At 51.0% G+C, this 19,768-nt stretch overlaps 1 protein-coding gene across 27 annotated transcripts in view; it reads right to left on the reverse strand.

Annotated features, from left to right (window-relative positions):
- Positions 1-19,768, reverse strand: part of ank2b (ankyrin 2b, neuronal) — a 1,300,297-nt gene that overhangs the window by 359,362 nt on the left and 921,167 nt on the right. For all 27 annotated transcript variants that reach the window (XM_072495860.1, XM_072495874.1, XM_072495872.1 and 24 more), the window contains one exon: positions 14,286-14,384. In XM_072495860.1, coding sequence (XP_072351961.1) covers positions 14,286-14,384 — 99 coding nt within the window. The remainder of the gene's footprint in view (positions 1-14,285; positions 14,385-19,768) is intronic.

Genomic DNA, 19,768 nt, shown 5'->3' on the forward strand with positions numbered 1-19,768 from the left:
ACACAGACAGTGACCCAGTGGGCAATCGAACCTGGGACCCTGGCGCTGTGAAGCCACAGTGCTATCCACTTGTGCTACCATGCTATCCACTTCCCCGAGAGGATAAGCCAATACGCCCATTGCTTCCGCACGGATCCAGCCCTGGGCTTTGTTGTTCGCTGCCTACGAGTAATCTCTGGAGCACAAACCAGGAACCAGATAGCGAATGCCGATGCACTGAACTGATTGCCTTTGTCGACCGGCCCCATGTCTACACCCACGACCGGTGAGGTGGTTGCAACCCTAAATTATATGGACTCCTTGCCTGTCACAGCATCACAGATCCGTGAGTGGATCCAGACGGAGCCAGTCCTGTCAAAGGTTCGGCACACAGTCCTGTATGGTGGACAACATAGACAGCTCCCAGGCGAGTTGCGGGCATTTTCCTCCAAGCTGTCAGAATTTAGCGTGGAAGACGGTATCCTCTTGTGGGGGACGCGTGTGATTTTCCCGGAAAAAGGACAGGAGCTAATACTAAAGGACTTGCACAATGGGCATCCGGGTGTGACCAAAATGAAAATGTTGGCCCGGAGTTATGTCTGGTGGCCTGGCCTCGACCCGACATTGAGAAGGTGGCCCAAAACTGCTCCATTTGCCAGGAGCATCAGAAGCTTCCGCCGGCCGTGCCCCTACATCACTGGGAATGGCCAGGGCGGCCTCGGGCACGCTTGCACGCGGATTTCGCCGGCCCTTTTCAAGGATCCATGTTCCTTCTATTAATCGGTGCCCAGTCTAAATGGCTAGAGGTGCATAAGATGGTAAGCACAACGTCCTGCGCATCTATCGAGACTATGCGTTTGTCTTTCAGTACGCATGGCCTCCCTGAGGTGCTGGTCACAGACAACGGCACTCCGTTCACAAGTGAGGAGTTTGCGAGGTTCATGAAGATGACCGGCATACGCCACTGTGGTAGTCACCACTAACTGTATCAGATGTAGTACGGTAAGACTCCTAGACTAGAGGTACATAGGTAAATCTCTGCCTGCTGGCTCTGCCCAGTAGGCGGCGTATAAATGTGTGTGCTCGCCGGAGCTGCTCCCATACTGGAAGCAGCTATAGGAGGCCACACATCTGTGCTCAATAAAGCCTTGATTATTCACTACTCTCATCTTTGTAGTAATTGATAGTGCATCAATTTATTGAGCAAAGATTTTAAAACGATGGAACTTTGCATCAAGCCTGATCACCTACAGCTGAGCCCTCAAGCAGCCAACGCTACATCCGCTTTTGACCACTGGCTAGCCTGCTTCGAAAGCTACCTCCGAACATCCGCCGAAGAACTCTCGTATGCACAAAAGCTCCATGTCCTTTATTCTCGGGTGAGCCCTGACATTTTTCCTCTCATCTGGGATGCGCCCACTTACTCTGAAGCAATGGAGCTCCTGAAAGGATATTATGTTCGGCCGGTTAACAAACTCTACGCCAGGCACCTCCTGTCCACGAGACAGCAACTCCCCGGTGTGTCCCTAGACAATTTCTGGCGTGCTCTGCACATCCTAGTGAGGAACTGTGACTGCCAGGCAGTTTCGGCAGTCGAGCATACAGAACTTTTAATTAGAGATGCTTTTGTTACGGGCATGGGGTCGGCGTACATCCGTCTGCGCCTATTGGAAGGGGGTACGCTTGATCTTACAGGAATCAGGCAGCTCGCAAACACGCTAACAGTGGCCTCCCGTAACGTCCAGTGGTACGCCCCCGACCGCACGGCACCCTTATGGACATCGTGGGCCCCACCAGCTACCGACCCCAGCCCACCGCAAGCCTCTGCCGCGCGTCAGCCAGCCAACCCCGGGGGGCCCAAATGCTACTTCTGCGGGCAGACCAAACACCCCCGGCAGCGCTGCCCGGCGCAGAGCGCAATCTGCAAGGGTTATGGAAACAAGGGGCATTTTGCTGCTGTGTGCCAGGCCCGGTCGATCGCCGCTGTTTCTAGGCCTAGCGTTCCTAATACCCCCACGTGCAGCCCGTGGGCGCCGCTATCTTAGTCCCCGCAGACCACGTGCGTCCTGTGGACGCTGCCACCTTCTTTTCCGCAGACCATGTGCAGCCCGTGGGCGCCGCTATCATCTTCTCCGCAGGCCACGTGCAGCCCGTGGGCACCGCCATCTTTAAAACTGCCCGCCATGTGCGCCCCGTGGGTACCGCCATCTTCGGCGCCATTTTGGACGGCGCCTCAGGACCCCTGCTTGTCTGCTGCTCATCGCCTGCCACCACCGCTGACCAGCCCGGGGCCTCCCAGCATCAGCTGCAGCTCGCCACGATCAACCTCGACCAGTTCCGGCCTCACAACCTCGCAACCGCAACGACAACCGTGAAAATCGATGAGCACAAGACTTCCCGTCTTTTTGACTCTGGGAGCACAGAAAGCTTCATCCACCCCACTACGGTAAGGCGCTACTACCTCACGGTACACCCCGTTACCCAAAAAATCACGCTGGCCTCCGGATCCCATTCCGTGGAAATTCTGGGGTACTGCATCGCGACCTTCACCATCCAGGGCGTAGAATTTAGCAACTTCCGGCTCTACGTCCTCCCCAACCTCTGCGATGCCCTGTTACTCGGTCTGGACTTCCAATGCCACCTCCAAAGCTTAACAGTAAAATTCGGCGGTCCCCTACCCCCCTCACCGTATGCGGCCTCACGACCCTTAAGGTCGATCCACCTTCCTTGTTTGTAAACCTCACCCCGTATTGCAAACCCGTCACCACCAGGAGCAGACGGTACAGTGCCCAGGACAGGACCTTCATCAGGTCGGAGGTCCAGCGGCTTCTGCGGGAAGGCATCATTGAGGTCAGCAGCAGCCCCTGGAAAGCCCAAGTGGTAGTAGTAAAGACTGCGGAGAAACACAGGATGGTCATTGACTACAGTCAGACCATCAATCGGTACACGCAGCTCGACGCGTACCCCCTCACACGCATATCTGATGTCAATCAGATTGCACACTACCGGGTCTTTTCCACAGTGGACCTGAAGTCCGCCTACCACCAGTTCCCCATCCACAAGGAGGACCGCCAATACACTGCGTTCGAAGCAGATGGCCGCCTCTATCACTTCCTTAGGCTTCCCTTCGGCGTCACTAATGGGGTCTCGTTCTTCCAACGCGAGATGGACCAAATGGTTGACCGGTACGGACTGCGGTCCACCTTCCCGTACCTAGACAACGTCACCATCTGCGGCCACGATCAGCAGGACCACGATGCTAACCTTCGCAAATTTCTCCACACCGCCAAACTCCTTAATCTCATGTACAATAAGGAGAAGTGCGTGTTCCGCACCAACCGCTCAGCCATCCTTGGCTATGTGGTGGAAAATGGAATTCTACGGCCTGACCCAGACCGCCTGTGGCCCCTCAGGGAACTCCCCCTCCCCCACTGCCCCAAGGCCCTGAAACGATGCCTGGGGTTCTTCTCCTATTATGCCCAGTGGGTCCCTAACTATTCGGACAAGGCCCGCCCTCTCATTCACTCCACAGTTTTTCCCCTGACGGCTGAGGCCCGCAAGGCCTTTAACCGCATCAAGGCGGACATTGCTAAGGCCACGATGCATGCAGTCGACGAGTCCCTCCCTTTTCAGGTCGAGAGCGATGCATTGGACGTAGCTCTGGCCGCCACCCTCAACCAGGCAGGCCCGTGGCATTCTTTTCCCGCACCCTCCATGCCTCCGAAATTCGGCACTCCTCTGTCAAAGAGGAGGCCCAAGCCATCGTGGAAGCTGTGCAACATTGGAGGCATCACCTGGCCGGCAGGAGATTCACTCTCCTCACTGACCAACGGTTGGTTGCCTTCATGTTTGATAATGCACAGCGGGGCAAGATCAAAAACGATAAGATCTTGAGGTGGAGGATCGAGCTCTCCAACTATAATGACGAGATTTTGTATTGCCCCGGGAATCTCAACGAGCCCCCCGATGCCCTATCCCGAGGTACATGTGCCAGTGCACAAGTAGACCGACTCCGGGCCCTACACAATGGTCTCTGTCACCCAGTTCTTCCACTTCATAGAGGCCCGCAACTTGCCCTACTCCATTGAGGAGGTCAGGGCTGCCACCAGAGACTGCCAGGTCTGCGCAGAGTGCAAACTGCACTTCTACCGGCCAGATCGCGCGCACCTTGTGAAGGACTCCCGCCCCTTTGAACGCCTCAGCATGGACTTCAAAGGGCCCCTTCCCCTCCACCGACCGAAACACATACTTCCTGAACATGGTCGATGAGTACTCCCGGTTTCCCTTCGGCATCCCATGCCCCGATATGACTTCTGCCACGGTCATTAAAGCACTCAACAGCATCTTCGCCCAGTTCAGTTTCCCCACTTACATCCACAGCGACCGGGGATCCTCCTTTATGAGCGATGAGCTGCGTCAGTTCCTGCTCAGCAAGGGCATTGCCTCAAGCAGGGCGACCAGCTCCAACCCCTGGGCAAACGGGCAGGGGGAGAGGGAGAAAGGGACGATCTGGAAGTCTGTCCTGCTGGCCCTACAGTCTAAAAATCTCCCGGTCTCCCGCTGGCAGGGTGTCCTCCCCGACGCGCTCCACTCCATCCGGTCACTCCTCTGCACTGCAACTAACTAACCCCCCCATGAACGTCTCCTTGCCTTTCCCAGGAAGTCCACCTCCAGGGATTCGCTCCCAACATGGCTGGCAGCTCCTGGACCCGTCCTCCTTCGCATGCACGTGCGGACCCATAAGTCGGACCCGTTGGTCGAATGAGTACATTTATTGCACGCAAACCCGCAGTACGCCTACATGGCGCACCCAGACGGGTGCCAGGACACAGTCTCGCTCCAGGACCTGGCACCCGCTGGACCCCCCCCCCCCCCTCCAGTTGCCCCTGCACCATTCATCCTCCCCCCAGTGCACCTCACCGCAGCCCCCGCCCCAGTAGGATCCGCCCTCCCACTGGTTCCACTCGGGAGTGATGAAGACGAGGACAACACGCTCCCGGAGTTACAGGTCACCAAGTCGGCGCCCGTATCACCACCGGGGCCGAGGCGTTCGCAGCGGAGGATGAAGACACCCGACAGACTGAACTTGTAAATTTTGCCTGAACTTGTACAATTTTCCACCACCCCCACCGGACTCTTTTTTAACAGGGGGTGAATGTGGTAGTTACCACTAACTGTATATTAGATGTAGCACGGTAAGACTCCTGTATTAGAGGTACATGGGTAAACTCCTGCCCGCTGGCTCCGCCCAGTAGGCGGCATATAAATGTGTGTACTCGCCGGAGCTGCTCCCATTCTGGCAGCAGCTACAGGAGGCCACACATCTTTGCTCAATAAAGCCTCGATTATTCACTACTCTTGTCTTTGTCGTAATTGATAGTGCATCAGACACATCCGCATCGTTCCATACCACCCAGTGCAGACATTCAAACGGGGTCTGAAGAAGCAGTCTTCCGGGTCTATGGACACAAGACTGGATCTTTTTTTGTTTTCATACAGGACCACTCCTGTATGCGGTGATTGGATAGCTCCCGCGGATCTCCTAATGGGCCGGAGACTTCGCACCCACCTTAGCATGGTTTTCCCAGACATTGGCACAAAAGTACGCCGCACTCAAGAACGGCGGCAAATTTTCGGTCAAAATTTTGCTAGTGGTGCCCAGTGGGTTCCTGGCGTTATCTTTTGCCGAACGGGCCCTATCTCTTACCAGGTGCAAGCCCAGGGTCGTCCCCAGCGCAAGCATGTGGACCACGATCGGTTCAGAAGACCGTTTCTTCCAAAGATTCCCTGCCCCCGGAGCTCACATCTACAGCCGCATAAACCAGACACAGTGGAGAGTATTCCACACAATCTTCCTCTGGAGCAGCACTCAAAGCCTGCGCAGGTCGTTGCAGAACCGCGTGGAGATAGGGACGCCAAGATGATGGAGGCAGTGAACCCCGACTCCGAGATGGAGACACAGGACCCCTCAGAGGGTGAGTCCTTGGTCCCACGGGCCGTGGATGTACAACCAATATGCCGTTCATCACGGAAATGCCGTTCTCCGTCTCGTTACACGCTGCCCGATCCAACGCAAATGGTGTCCGGCCTGTGGCAAAGCAAGTCCGATGCCCTCCTTCGCCAGGGTCTTCGGTGGATTCCTTGTACTTGGGGGGGGGGGGGGGGGGGGGGGGTGGATGTTATAACCCGCCTGCTACCAATGGCTGAGGACTAATGGCAATCCCACAATCCTTAGGGAGTATGAGCTTCCCCAAGAGGAGAAATCATTAGCAGAATCCCTGCATAAATATAGCTGGCCAGTATGGAACTAGCTAGAGAGGAGTGAGCAGCAAGGGAGTACTGCTGCTTTTGTGTGTATATGTATGTAATTGTAAATAAATGTTGTTTCTTTCTATTCTACAAACTCGTGCTGGATTCTTCGTGGCCCTCACAAAACCCACTAACCTTTGAGCACTAAGGGACAATTTTACCATGGCCAATCCACTTAGCCTGCACATCTTTGGACTGTGGGAGGAAACCGCACCCAGAAAAAACCTATGCAGACGCAGGAAGAAAGTGCAAACTCCACACAGAGAGTTACCAGAGGCCCAGAATTGAACCCAGGTTCTTGACGCTGTGAGACAACAGTCCTAACCACTGTGCCACCATGTTGCTGCAGTCTAAGGTCTAAATCTTTAACTGATAATTACTGTATTTTCTGCTGCATAAATGTCAAAACAAACACCAGTCATGCACTCATCAACAAACTAACTGAAGAGAAACAGAAGGCCTCCTTTGTGCAGGCAAAGTTCCCATCTTTCTTTACTCAAAATGCATATGTTGACTGAATCAGTTAAGGCCAAGGTGATTTGCCATTTATCTAACAGATTAAAGGAAGCCTGCAGCATGTTTGGCAATGTTCTCAGGCTCATTAAAGTTGTAACCCACATGGGTCACTATAACCTCGGGGCAATTGCAGATGGTGCCTGTAGGTCTCAGACCCATGGGGGCCTTTAACAGATTTGCAATTTTACAGAATCAAATGAAGCTGATTAACCAATCGCACCTGCAATAGCTCGCTGAAACAGCGATGAACATTGTTGCATTTCCCTTCCCTTTCCCCATTCCTTTTTAAATGTCTTTTATCCTCAAAAATGTATCTGCTTTCTTGCTTTAAGAGTGCTGTGAATTTGCATCCACCAGTTTCTGCTAGGAAATTGCATGTCCTCTCGCAGCCCTTTGGGCAAAAACTTGTCTGAATCTCTTCCTTCATTACGATGCTAATGACCTCTATTTACCTGTAATGACCACATTTACGAATTCATTGACCAGTGTAACATTTTTGCGTCAGAACCATTGTCCGTTTAATCCTTCCTGACCAATGAAATGAGCCCTAATTTCTCATTCCTCATATAATTTAGTGAATTTATTTCCTAGCTACCCCCTCTCTGGCCCCATCACTCGTAAAATCTGACAGACAATATTACACATATAATTTGCAGTGCAGAAGGCGGCCATTTGGCCCATCGAGTCTGCATCAGCCCTTGGAAAGAGCACCCTACTGAAGCCCATGCCTGCGCCCTATCCCTATAACCCAGTAACCCCACCAACCACCTTGACACTAAGGGGCAATTTAATATGGGCAATCCATCTAACCTACACATCTTTGGACATAGTAGCAATATTCCTAGGTCTGTGCCTGAGTGCGCTGGCTCACTTGAACTTCGCAACCATTGGGAAAATTTGTGGATTGTCCGATAAAGGAACTGTCATGATATCCACATCAACATATCATGGTGCAATCACACACACACAACATCGCAGCCAATCACCAGTGAGAGCACAAGCACTATAAGACAGGGAACACCACAGTTCCCGCTCATTCTACCAGGAGATAGCTCAGAGCACAGAGCTCACAGCGTGCCACTCAGACATAGACCATGTGCTGAGTGCCTCACCAAGATAGTGAAGGGGCTGGGTCCACAGGTTAGCTGGTGAAGCACGAACCTCAGCCAGCAGTTAATAGTTGTTATTGTTTAAGACAATAAAACAGAGTTGTACCATCTATAGCCGTGTTGGATCATTTGTGCATCGGAACACCCAACACCACATGATACCAGTAGTGGAAGCTAACCAGCGACTGTGCGACCTTACCTGCACCCTTTCAGAAATCCGCCATCCTGCTCCATGGACAACATCAGCCCGCCGCAGCCGCTCCGAATCGCTGGAAATCTTGGCGTCAACTGGAAGCTGTTTAAACAGCGCTTCCAGCTCTTCCTAGAAGCCACAGACAGGGAGAATGCATCGGACACCAGGAAGATCGCCCTCCTCCTCTCCACGGCAGGGCAACACATCATCCACATCTATAACTCCCTGGCATTCGTGGAAGGCGAGGACAAGACAAAATACAAGACGGTGCTTCTAAAATTTGAGGAACACTTCAGCGTGGAAGTCAATGAGAGCTTTGAGAGGTACCTCTTCCAGCAGCGCCTGCAGGGTAAGGATGAGCCTTTTCAATCCTACTTGACACACCTCCGTATCCTCGCGCAGTCCTGCGGCTATGAGGTCACCTCCGACTCCATGATACGGGATCAGATAGTTTTTGGGGTAATCTCGGACACCCTGCGCCAGCAGCTCCTCAAAATTAAGCGCCTCACCCTAGCGACTGCCATCGAGACCTGCGTCGTCCACGAGAACGCGACCAGCCGGTACTCCCAAATCCAGGCGTCCGAAACGGCACGGCAGGGGTCCTACGAGGCGGAGCGGGTCCAGTCGATCGAGTTCCACCCGGCCCGCGGCCCGGACGAGGGTGGCCATTTTGCGCGCTTTCTGAGGCCTCCCACGCTTGTACGCGCCAAAAGAGGGGATGTTGACGCAGAGGGACGCGATGCGCAGGCGTGCTCTACGCAAGACCGCACCACGCATGCCCGGTGGCGCAACGAACGCCATGACATTACGACGTGCGGCAACGCGGCTCTGCCCACTTAAAGCAGCAATGTCCCGCCAAAGCGCGACAATGCCTCCGCTGTGGCAGGATGGGTCACTACGCTGCCTGCTGTCGAGCAGCTCAACCTGCCAACTCTCAACAATTCCGCCAGCCTCGCAGGGACGTGGCTATTCAGCCCCCATACACTAAGTCATATCCTGACAACATGCAGACCAGTGATACCGAAGACAGGGAACCCTTCCGCGTTGCGGTAATCCACAAGAACCGGATGTCCCCAAGTTGGAACCACCAGCGGCTGCCAAGGCACAGCATTGATCCGGGCGATGAGTGATGTGCCACCCTAACGGTCAACCGTTCACAGATCACATTTCGCTTGGACACTGGTGCCTTCGCCAATCTCCTCGCATGGTCAGCCTTCCAGACCTTGAAGGTTAAACCACCGATTCTGTCATCCCACTGTCAGCTGGTTGACTATAATGGAAATGTCATCCTGGCCACAGGGTCCTGCCAGCTCGAGCTCACACACAATGCATACAGAGCCACATTGTCTTTTGAAATAGTTGGATCCTCGAAGGACTCTCTGTTTGGCGCACAGGCGTGCAAGGTCCTCCATCTCGTTCAGCGGGTACACACTCTGTCTCCAGAAGGCACATCCGACTTCCCGGATGCAGACTTTAGGGCACAGCTCCACTCACTCCTCGCGCACAACCAGGAGGTTTTCGCGGGCATGGGCACAATGCCGTACATGTACAGAATACGGCTCAAACCGGCCGCCACCCCGGTCATTCACGCACCTCGTAGAGTCCCAGCACCACTCAAGGACCGCCTCAAGCAGCAGCTGCAGGACCTGCAGGACCAAGGAGTGCATTCCCAGGTCACGGAGCCAACGCCATGGGTCAGCTCCATGGTGTGCGTCAAGAAGCCCTCCAGCGAGCTCCGGATCTGTATCGACCCAAAAGATTTGAATAATAACATTGTGAGGGAACACTACCCCATACCCAAACGAGAAGAAATCACGAACGAAATGGCTCGGGCAAAAATATTCACCAAGCTTGATGCCTCAAAGGGTTTTTGGCAGATTCAACTGGGTCAGTCTAGCAGGAAGCTGTGCACTTTCAACACTCCATTTGGCAGATACTGCTACAATAGGATGCCGTTCGGCATCATCTCGGCTTCCGAGGTGTTCCATCACATCATGGAACAGATGATGGAGGGCATCGAAGGGGTACGCGTCTTTGTAGATGACGTTATCATCTGGTCCACCACACCACAGGAGCACATCAGTCGTCTCCAGCGTGTCTTTGCACGAATACGAGATCAGGGCCTGCGCCTCACCCGAGCCAAGTGCTCTTTTGGCCAGACTGAGCTAAAGTTTTTGGGGGACCACATCTCCCGGTCAGGTGTGCGGCCAGATGCCGACAAAGTGGCAGCCATTGCAGCCATGCAGCAGCCAGCAGTCAAGAAGGCAGTGCTGCGCTTTCTCAGGATGGTCAACTTTCTTGGGAAGTTTATTCCTAACCTTGCCTCGCACACAACGGCTCTTCGCCACCTGGTCAAAAAGACAACGGAATTCCAGTGGCTGCCCGCACACCAGAGTGAATGGGAGGAGCTCAAGGTTAAGCTCACCACCACCCCGGTACTGGCGTTTCTCGATACCACACGGGAAACGAAGATCTCAACTGACGCCAGCCAGTCCGGCATTGGGGCGGTACTCCTGCAACGGGACGACACTGCATCATGGGCCCCAGTCGCCTATACGTCGCGGGCTATGACCCCCACAGAACAGCGTTATGCGCTAATTGAAAAGGAGTGCCCCCTGGTCGGCATCATTCAGAAGGACCTCAACGATATGACCCCTCGCCTCCAGCGCATTCTGCTCAAGCTCCGGAGGTATGACTTCCAACTTGTTTACACCCCGGGGAATGACCTCATTATCGCAGATGCTCTGTCCAGGGCGGTGAACACACCGCCCGAATCGGAGGGGTTCGTTTGTCAGGTCGACCCACAAGTAGCCTTCACATCGGCCAATCTGCCGGCCACTGACACACGTCTGGCCCACATTCGCCGTGACACTGCGGCTGACCTTCTTCTACAGCGTGTAATGCGGCACATGACAGAAGGGTGGCTCAAGGGGCAGTGCCCACAATTCTACAATGTCCGGGACAACTTGGCCGTCATTGATGGTGTCCTCTTGAAGTTGGACCGGATCGTGATCCCACACAGCATGCACCGGCTTGTCCTCGAACAACTGCACGAAGGCCATCTCGGAGTTGAAAAGTGCAGGCGGAGGGCCCGAGAGGCTGTGTACAGGCCGGGCATCAGCGACGACATCGCCAACATGGTGCTCAACTGCCCCACCTGCCAAAGGTTTCAGCCGGCGCAACCCCCTGAGACACTTCAGCCCATGAGTTGGTCACGTCCCCCTGGGCGAAGGTGGGCGTGGACCTCTTTCATGCGCTCGGCAGGGACTACATCATTCTGATTGACTATTTCTCAAATTATCCGGAGGTCATACTCCTGCACGACATGACATCATCAGCTGTCATCCGGGCATGCAAAGAAACCTTTGCTTGCCATGGAATTCCGCTCACCGTCATGTCTGACAACGGGCCTTGCTTTGCGAGCCAAGAATGGTCTTCCTTTGTCACTTCATACAACTTCACGCACGTGACGTCCAGTCCCTTGCATCCCCAGTCGAATGGCAAGGCGGAAAAGGGCGTCCACATTGTGAAGCGGCTTCTCTGCAAGGCTGCTGATGCCGGATCTGACTTCTGTTTAGCCCTGCTGGCCTATCGCTCGGCCCCACTGTCCACGGGCCTCTCGCCAGCCCAGCTGTTGATGGGTCGCACCCTCAGGACCACTGTGCCGTCCATTCATGTTCCTGAACCCGACCATGCTCCAGTACTGCGAAGGATGCAAAAACAGCGTGCTCAGCAGAAGGTGACACATGACGCTCGGGCAACTGATCTTCCTGCCCTGGTGCCTGGAGACAACATCCGCATACACCTACCGGAGGGTGGCTGGTCGGCAACCGCCGAGGTTCTCCGCCGCGTGGCTCCCCGCTCGTTCCTGGTTCGCATGCCTGATGGCTCCATTCGCCGACGTAATCGGCGGGCCCTTCGTCTGGTTCCGCGCTCGCTACGAGATCATGCACCGGTGCCACGCCCTCCTGTTGTCCCTGATGTCGACTTTGTTGAGCTTCCTGCCACTCTGCCTATTCCTCTCTCGCCCGTGGCCAGGCCCATTCCTCAGCCAGTGGATCCTGACCCACCCTTGAGGCGGTCAACCCGAATTCGTCGGCCACCTGATAGACTTGACTTATGAGCTTGTTAGCACATTGGACTCACTGAATTGTTTTGCAATACTGTTAACGTGTTTCTTTCTTGTCGTTCCAGAAGTTCTCTCTCGTCGTTTGCTGATTGCATTTGTTTTGTTATTGGTACAACCTCGTTGTTCTGTTGCACCTGACACCTTCTTCCTATGTATATAGTTTAGCTTCATGTACATGTTGTAAATATTGCACACACATACTCAGATGCACTCAGTACACATTTCTATTTATTAGCATGTAGGCACATATCCTTGTGAAAAGGGGGATGTCGTGATATCCACATCAGCATATCATGGTGCAATCACACACACACTGATGGACAGGTATTTGGACCAACCAACACACACACACACATCGCAGCCAATCACCAGTGAGAGCACATGCACTATAAAACAGGGAACACCACAGTTCCCGCTCATTCTACCAGGAGATAGCTCAGAGCACAGAGCTCACAGCGTGCCACTCAGACATAGACCATGTGCTGAGTGCCTCACCAAGATAGTGATAGGGCTGGGTCCACAGGTTAGCTGGTGAAGCACGAACCTCAGCCAGCAGTTAGTAGTTGTTATTGTTTAAGACAATAAAACAGAGTTGTACCATCTGCTGCCATGTTGAATCATTTGTGCATCGGAACACCCAACATGACAGGAACTAACTCCATTTTACTCGAGCTTTTGCGCACATCAAAATCTCTGCCTTTTCTCCCATCAATGAATTCAGTGAAGCTTGTATTTGGATAATTTAAGGGAAATTTGTTTGCAAGTGGAGGCCTCTTTCTCCTTAGTCTGTTGATTTGTGTCTGATTGGTGCTTGTTTCTAATATTTGCATATTGGAGCAATTGAAGTAAGTACAAGTTAAAGACAGTGACCTTAGACTGCAGCATGACTCGAGGCCCTCAGAAATTGCTCCATCTTGCTACACGGAAATGGAATTCATTCACTGTGGTCCATGGGGACCTACCTCAAGTCACATGAAGAAAAGAACCGTCAATTTGTCATGTAAATGACAAATACTCTGAACTAAAATTTACATTAAATAACTTGGTTCATTTAACAAGACTCATTGGATTTTATAGCCCAAGGGGTGGGGAAATTGAGTACTGCTAAATTATTCTTGCAGAGTGTGAGCAAGAGCTTAATGAGCCAAACAGCTTTTTTCTGTGCTACAACCATTCTATGATTCAATTCTATAATGAACTAATGCAAAAAGACCCCAAACCTTGCATCTTATTTTTAATCTTCTACTTCTTAATCAAGAGCACAACTGTCCTTTCTATCATAATTTGATGTATGGACATTTGGTACATATGGAGGCAAAGGCGGAACTCCTCAATTCTACTTCATTAACAAAAGACAGTTCAGATGAACTGCATCTAAACTATCTGGCATCAGTTAGACATCCACTTGCATGTTTAGTTTTATAAATGTATGTGGCAAGTCGCTGAATGTACAAGCTAATCAAGTTAGTGTAAGGAAACGGGTATCCGGGACCCGACGAACCTGGAGGCGACCTGATGAACCAGAGAAAAGCGTATCTCCTTAATCAGGAAGATTGAAAGATTTTGAAAGAAACCATGTAAGGATTGAAAGGAAGTGTAAATTGGAATGGGTGAATTCAGTGCCAAATTACCTACTGAAAGCTAAGTAAGAGAAGGATTGGAACAAAAGAGTAAGGATACAGAACAGAAAAGTACATCTATTTCTTATCCTAGCTAGAGTGCTCTTTCAGAGGATTAGTGTTGACGCAATGGGCCAAATAACCTCCTTCTATGAACTTTGGGAGATCCGCACTGAACTGCACCTTACCTGAGGTTGCTGCAACGTGTGTGGATAAATAATGCTGAGCATCACTTGTCTCCTTCTTATTTTGATCGAAAATTCTCACTATATCAGATTTGAGGTTTGGTGAATTGTCACTGATCAAAGCCATGAATGACTGGGAGAAAACGCGTCCAAAATTTCAATGTTGATATTTCCAACACAGTCTAAAAAATGTCTGATTATTCTACAGATGTTAACTGAATAAATTGCCAGCATAAAGTAACCTACCTCGGTGGCTGTGCTCTGGTTAGCTCCAATCTCCAGCAGCAACCTCACAACTTCAATGTGATTTTCCTGGGCAGCCATATAGAGCGGAGTGAAACCATTCTGAAAAAGAAATTTACAAAGTGGCACAAGTTAACACATTTAGAATTAAGCACCAGCACAGAAGAAATGAAAGACTCAAACCAAAACTCCTGCCTAAATATCTCAGGTTCATCGTTGATTGAAACAAACCACATCGCATGAACGGTTTTCAGAGACATGCATCATTTCTTTTATAACATCTTGAAAAGCTTTGTTCCCTCCCCCTTTGATTGGTCTTCACGCACCAACTTAGATTTTTCTATCTGATTATAATGCGAGTGTCATTCTAAAATTAGCTGACCGCAAACCTGGGCCAAAATGTCTGACTGAGCAGGCTAACCTTTTGCCAATGATCTAGGGAGAGTGTGGCTATAATTCAAAATGTTTTTATCTGATCTTTCATCCTTTGAAAAAAAGAAAAAGTGCCTAAGATCCCTTGGATGCAACACATAGAGAAATGCATATCTCAGCACAGGAACGGGCCTCACATGGATACCCCTGAGAAGTAAAAAATAACCTGTGAAAGCCAATCAACTGTGAGAAGAAAACTTTGGCTCTCTCACATGCTGCAATATCACATTATCCCAATAGCACTTTTCAAAAGACCACAGTAGCTAGTCTATTCTGCAGCTTGTTAGATGTTCTCTTCTCCTGGAAATCAGGCAGTTGTAACTTGTACCACTTCAAGAAAATGAAACGTTACATTCCATAGAAATAGTGCCTCTCACAGCACAACACAAATGTTAACGTCTTCCTTGTGGAACTATCACTCTAATCTGAGGGACTAATCTATTTAAATATGTTGATAGACTATTAACATGCATCTCCATTTGGCAATTAGCTACTGGAATTGAGTGCCGTTATTTTTTTAAAATAATTTTAAAATAAATTTAGAGTACCCATTTATTTATTTTTTTCTAATTAAAGGGCCAATCCACCTAACCAGCACATCTTTTGGGTTGTGGGAATGAAACCCACGCAGACACGGGGAGAATGTACAAACTCCACACGGGCAGTGACCAAGGGTCGGGATCCGAACCCGGGTCCTCAGCACCGTAGTCCCAGTGCTAACCACTGCGCCACCGTGCTGCCCTGAATGAAGTATAAAAAGAATAGGAGCAAGAATAGACCATTCAGCCGTTTGAGTCCTCTTAACCAAATGAAATCATAGCTTTCCTTCTATTTCACCATTTTCCTGCACTATCCCTGTCTCCCTTAACATTTCTAATATGTAGAAATCCACCCATCTCAGTCTTGAATATATTCCACGTCTGAGCCTCGACAGCTCTCTGGGGAAAGACTGGATTTCATGCATATCAATTTATGACATACAGAATATGTTTCAGACAAATCTTCAAATCCTTGAGGTTCTCTTTGATTAACTAGGCATTTAGAATGGTCACAACAGTATAAATACACTCTAAATCTGATATTAAATATGTGACATATTTTGTTAAAGTGGTGCAGCAAAGAACAATTCTTTTGCAAGGGAGGCAATAACCAGTAGCCAGAAAAAAATGAAAGAGCATATTGTTTTATGGATTTGGTGCTCCATTCAGTACTGAATGAAAACTGTAGGTGTAGCAACAATGATGATCAATGATAACACTTGAAACTATCAGGTTAAGAAATATCATGAGGCACAATCATAGTCAGACTATATTGGGCTGTCTTAAAAACTTTTGTTTTAATGTGGATATTAAAGGGAAAATCTGCGGGTGCCTTTTGAGGCAGGGAATATTGTGGCTGACAAGGAGGGCAGATACATAATGGTTAGTGGGAAGCTGCAGGGGACTCAGGTGGTGCTAGTGAATGTTTACACCCCGAACTGGGAAGACGTGGAATTTATGAGACGCACGCTGGGTAAAATTCCAGACTTAGACTCACACAATCTGATTATGTGACTTTAACACAGTTATAGACACTGTACTGGACCAGTCAAACCCCAGGTCGGAGAAGCGACCAGCGGCGGCTAAAGAACTGAGGGGATTCATGGAACAGGTGGGGGGGGGGGGCGTTGACCCGTGGAGATTTGCCCGACCGAGGGCGAAATAGTTCTCTTTCTTTCCCCATGTCCACAAAGTCTACTCCCATATAGATTTCTTTTTTTTTAAAATATATTTTATTCAAGATTTTTGGCCAAACATAACAGTACGTAGTGTTTCTTTTACACAACAATAAAGCAATATAAATAACAGTGGCCAGTTTTAAACAAATAAGTAATACATAAACAAAAACAAAACTGAATGGCAACTGCCTTGTCCAAAATAAATACTCTCCAAAAATACAATCCAACAATCCAATATACAATTACCTATAACAACTACCTATACATATTATACATATACAATAACATCTCTGAGAGTCCGTTCGATTCCCCCCCCCCCCCCCCCCCCCCGGGTTGCTGCTGTTGTTTCCTTCTTTTCCATTCCCTCTATCTTTCTGTGAGGTAGTCGACGAACGGTTGTCACCGCCTGGTGAACCCTTGAGCCGAACCCCTTAATACGAACTTGATCCGTTCTAACTTTATAAACCCTGCCATGTCGTTTATCCAGGTCTCCACACCCGGGGGTTTGGCTTCCTTCCACATTAACAATATCCTGTGCCGGGCTACTAGGGACGCAAAGGCCAAAACATCAGCCTCTCTGGCCTCCTGCACTCCCGGCTCTTCTGCAACCCCGAATATAGCCAACCCCCAGCTTGGTTCGACCCGGACCCCCACCACCTTCGAAAGCACCTTTGCCACCCCCACCCAGAACCCCTGTAGTGCCGGGCATGACCAGAACATGTGGGTGTGATTCGCTGGGCCTCTCAAGCATCTCGCACACCTATCCTCTACCCCAAAAAATTTACTGAGCCGTGCTCCAGTCATATGCGCCCTGTGTAACACCTTAAATTGTATCAGGCTTAGCCTGGCACGCGAGGATGATGAGTTTACCCTACGTAGGGCATCAGCCCACAGCCCCTCCTCAATCTCCTCCCCCAGCTCCCCTTCCCACTTCCCTTTCAGCTCATCCACCATGATCTCCCCCTCGTCCCTCATTTCCCTGTATATGTCCGACACCTTACCATCCCCCACCCATGTCTCTGAGATCACTCTATCCTGCACCTCCTGCGTCGGGAGCTGCGGGAATTCCCTCACCTGTTGCCTCGCGAAAGCCCTCAATTGCATGTACCGAAATGCATTCCCTTGGGGCAACCCATATTTTTCCGTCAGCGCTCCCAGACTCGCAAACGTCCCATCTACAAACAGATCTCTCAGTTGTACTACCCCAGCTCTTTGCCATGCTCCAAATCCCCCATCCATTCTCCCCGGAACGAACCTATGATTGTTTCTTATCGGGGACCGCACCGAAGCTCCCATCCCTCCCCTATGCCGTCTCCACTGCCCCCAAATTTTCAATGTAGCCACCACCACCGGGCTTGTGGTGTATTTCTTTGGTGAGAACGGCAATGGCGCCGTCACCATTGCTTGTAGGCTAGTCCCCCTACAGGACGCCCTCTCCAATCTCTTCCACGCCGCTCCCTCCCCTTCTCCCATCCACTTATACACCATTGAAACATTGGCGGCCCAGTAGTACTCACTTAGGCTCAGTAGTGCCAGCCCCCCCCCCCCTGTCCCTACTACGCTGCAAGAATCCCCTCCTCACTCTCGGGGTCTTCCCAGCCCACACAAAACTCATAATACTCTTCGCGATTCTTTTGAAAAAAGCCTTCGTGATCACCACCGGGAGGCACTGAAACACAAAAAGGAATCTCGGGAGGACCACCATTTTAACCGCCTGCACCCTACCTGCCAATGACAGGGACACCGTGTCCCATCTCTTAAAGTCCTCCTCCATCTGTTCCACCAACTGCGTTAAGTTAAGCCTGTGTAATGTACCCCAATTCTTGGCTATCTGGATCCCCAAGTACCGGAAGTCCCTTGTTACCTTCCTCAACGGTAAATCCTCTATCTCTCTGCTCTGCTCCCCTGGATGCACCACAAACAACTCACTTTTCCCCATGTTCAGTTTGTACCCTGAAAAATCCCCAAACTCTCCAAGTATCCGCATTATCTCTGGCATCCCCTCCGCCGGGTCCGCCACATATAGCAACAAATCATCCACATACAAAGATACCTGGTGTTCTTCTCTCCCCCCCCCCCCCCCCCCCCCACCCCCCCCCCCCCCCCCACCCCCCGAGTACTCCCCTCCACTTCCTGGAACCCCTCACTGCTATGGCCAGGGGTTCAATCGCCAGTGCAAACAATAACGGGGACAGAGGACATCCCTGCCTCGTCCCTCTATGGAGCCGAAAATAGTCAGACCCCCGTCCATTCGTGACCACGCTTGCCATCGGGGCCCTATACAGCAACTGTACCCACCTGATATACCCATCCCCAAAACCAAATCTCCTCAGCACCTCCCACAAATAATCCCACTCCACTCTATCAAATGCTTTCTCGGCATCCATCGCCACCACTATCTCCGCTACCCCCCTCTGGTGGGGGCATCATCATTACCCCTAGCAACCTCCGTATATTTGTATTCAGCTGTCCCCCCTTCACAAACCCAGTTTGGTCCTCATGAACCACCCCCGGGACACAATCCTCTATCCTCAATGCCATTACCTTGGCCAGAATCTTAGCGTCCATATTCAGGAGGGAAATGGGCCTGTAGGACCCGCATTGCAGCGGGTCTTTTTCCTTCTTTAGGAGGAGCGATAACGTTGCCTCTGACATAGTCGGGGATTTCTTTCAGGGCTTCTGGGCCCTGCTATTAGGCTCTAATGGGGATCAGAAACTGTGAGGGAGACAATCACACCTGGGTTTTTACTCAATTAATGGCAAGAGAGTGGGCTTGAAATAGAAAATTGCTTGTCACAAGTAGGCTTCAAATGAAGTTACTGTGAAAAGCCCCTCGTCGCCACATTCCGGCGCCTGTTCGGGGAGGCTGGTACGGGAGTTGAACCATGCTGCTGGCCTGTCTGGGTCTGCTTTAAAAGCCAGCTATTTAGCCCTGTGCTAAACCAGCCCCTGGTTAATTGCTGGTCAATTAAAAGTGGAGTGAAGAACATGGAGAGCTAATAAATGGCCCTCCAGCGCGGAAGCAGCAGCGCAATGCCATAGTGGATAAATGAAAGGGGACCTCTGCCCAAAGTTTTTTAATCTAATTTTTCTTTTAAAGACCTTTGAAATCGGGATCCAGGCCACCCACTGTGGAACTCCTCCACAGAGTAGCCTGCTTAATCTAGGCAGGCAGACGGCATCTCTAAACCAGCCCTTCGTCTGTTGCCAGAAGGCCAGCTCCAGGCAGCTGCCTGCAGGGACCTGAAGGCTGACTTACATATCCCTGAAAAGGCCTTTAAGTGCCTGAATTGGCAACCTGCCATTTCATGTGGATGCAATTCCCTCATCCGGCTTC

Source organism: Scyliorhinus torazame, chromosome 3 (genome assembly GCF_047496885.1).
Source record: "Scyliorhinus torazame isolate Kashiwa2021f chromosome 3, sScyTor2.1, whole genome shotgun sequence".
Lineage (NCBI taxonomy): Eukaryota > Metazoa > Chordata > Chondrichthyes > Carcharhiniformes > Scyliorhinidae > Scyliorhinus > Scyliorhinus torazame.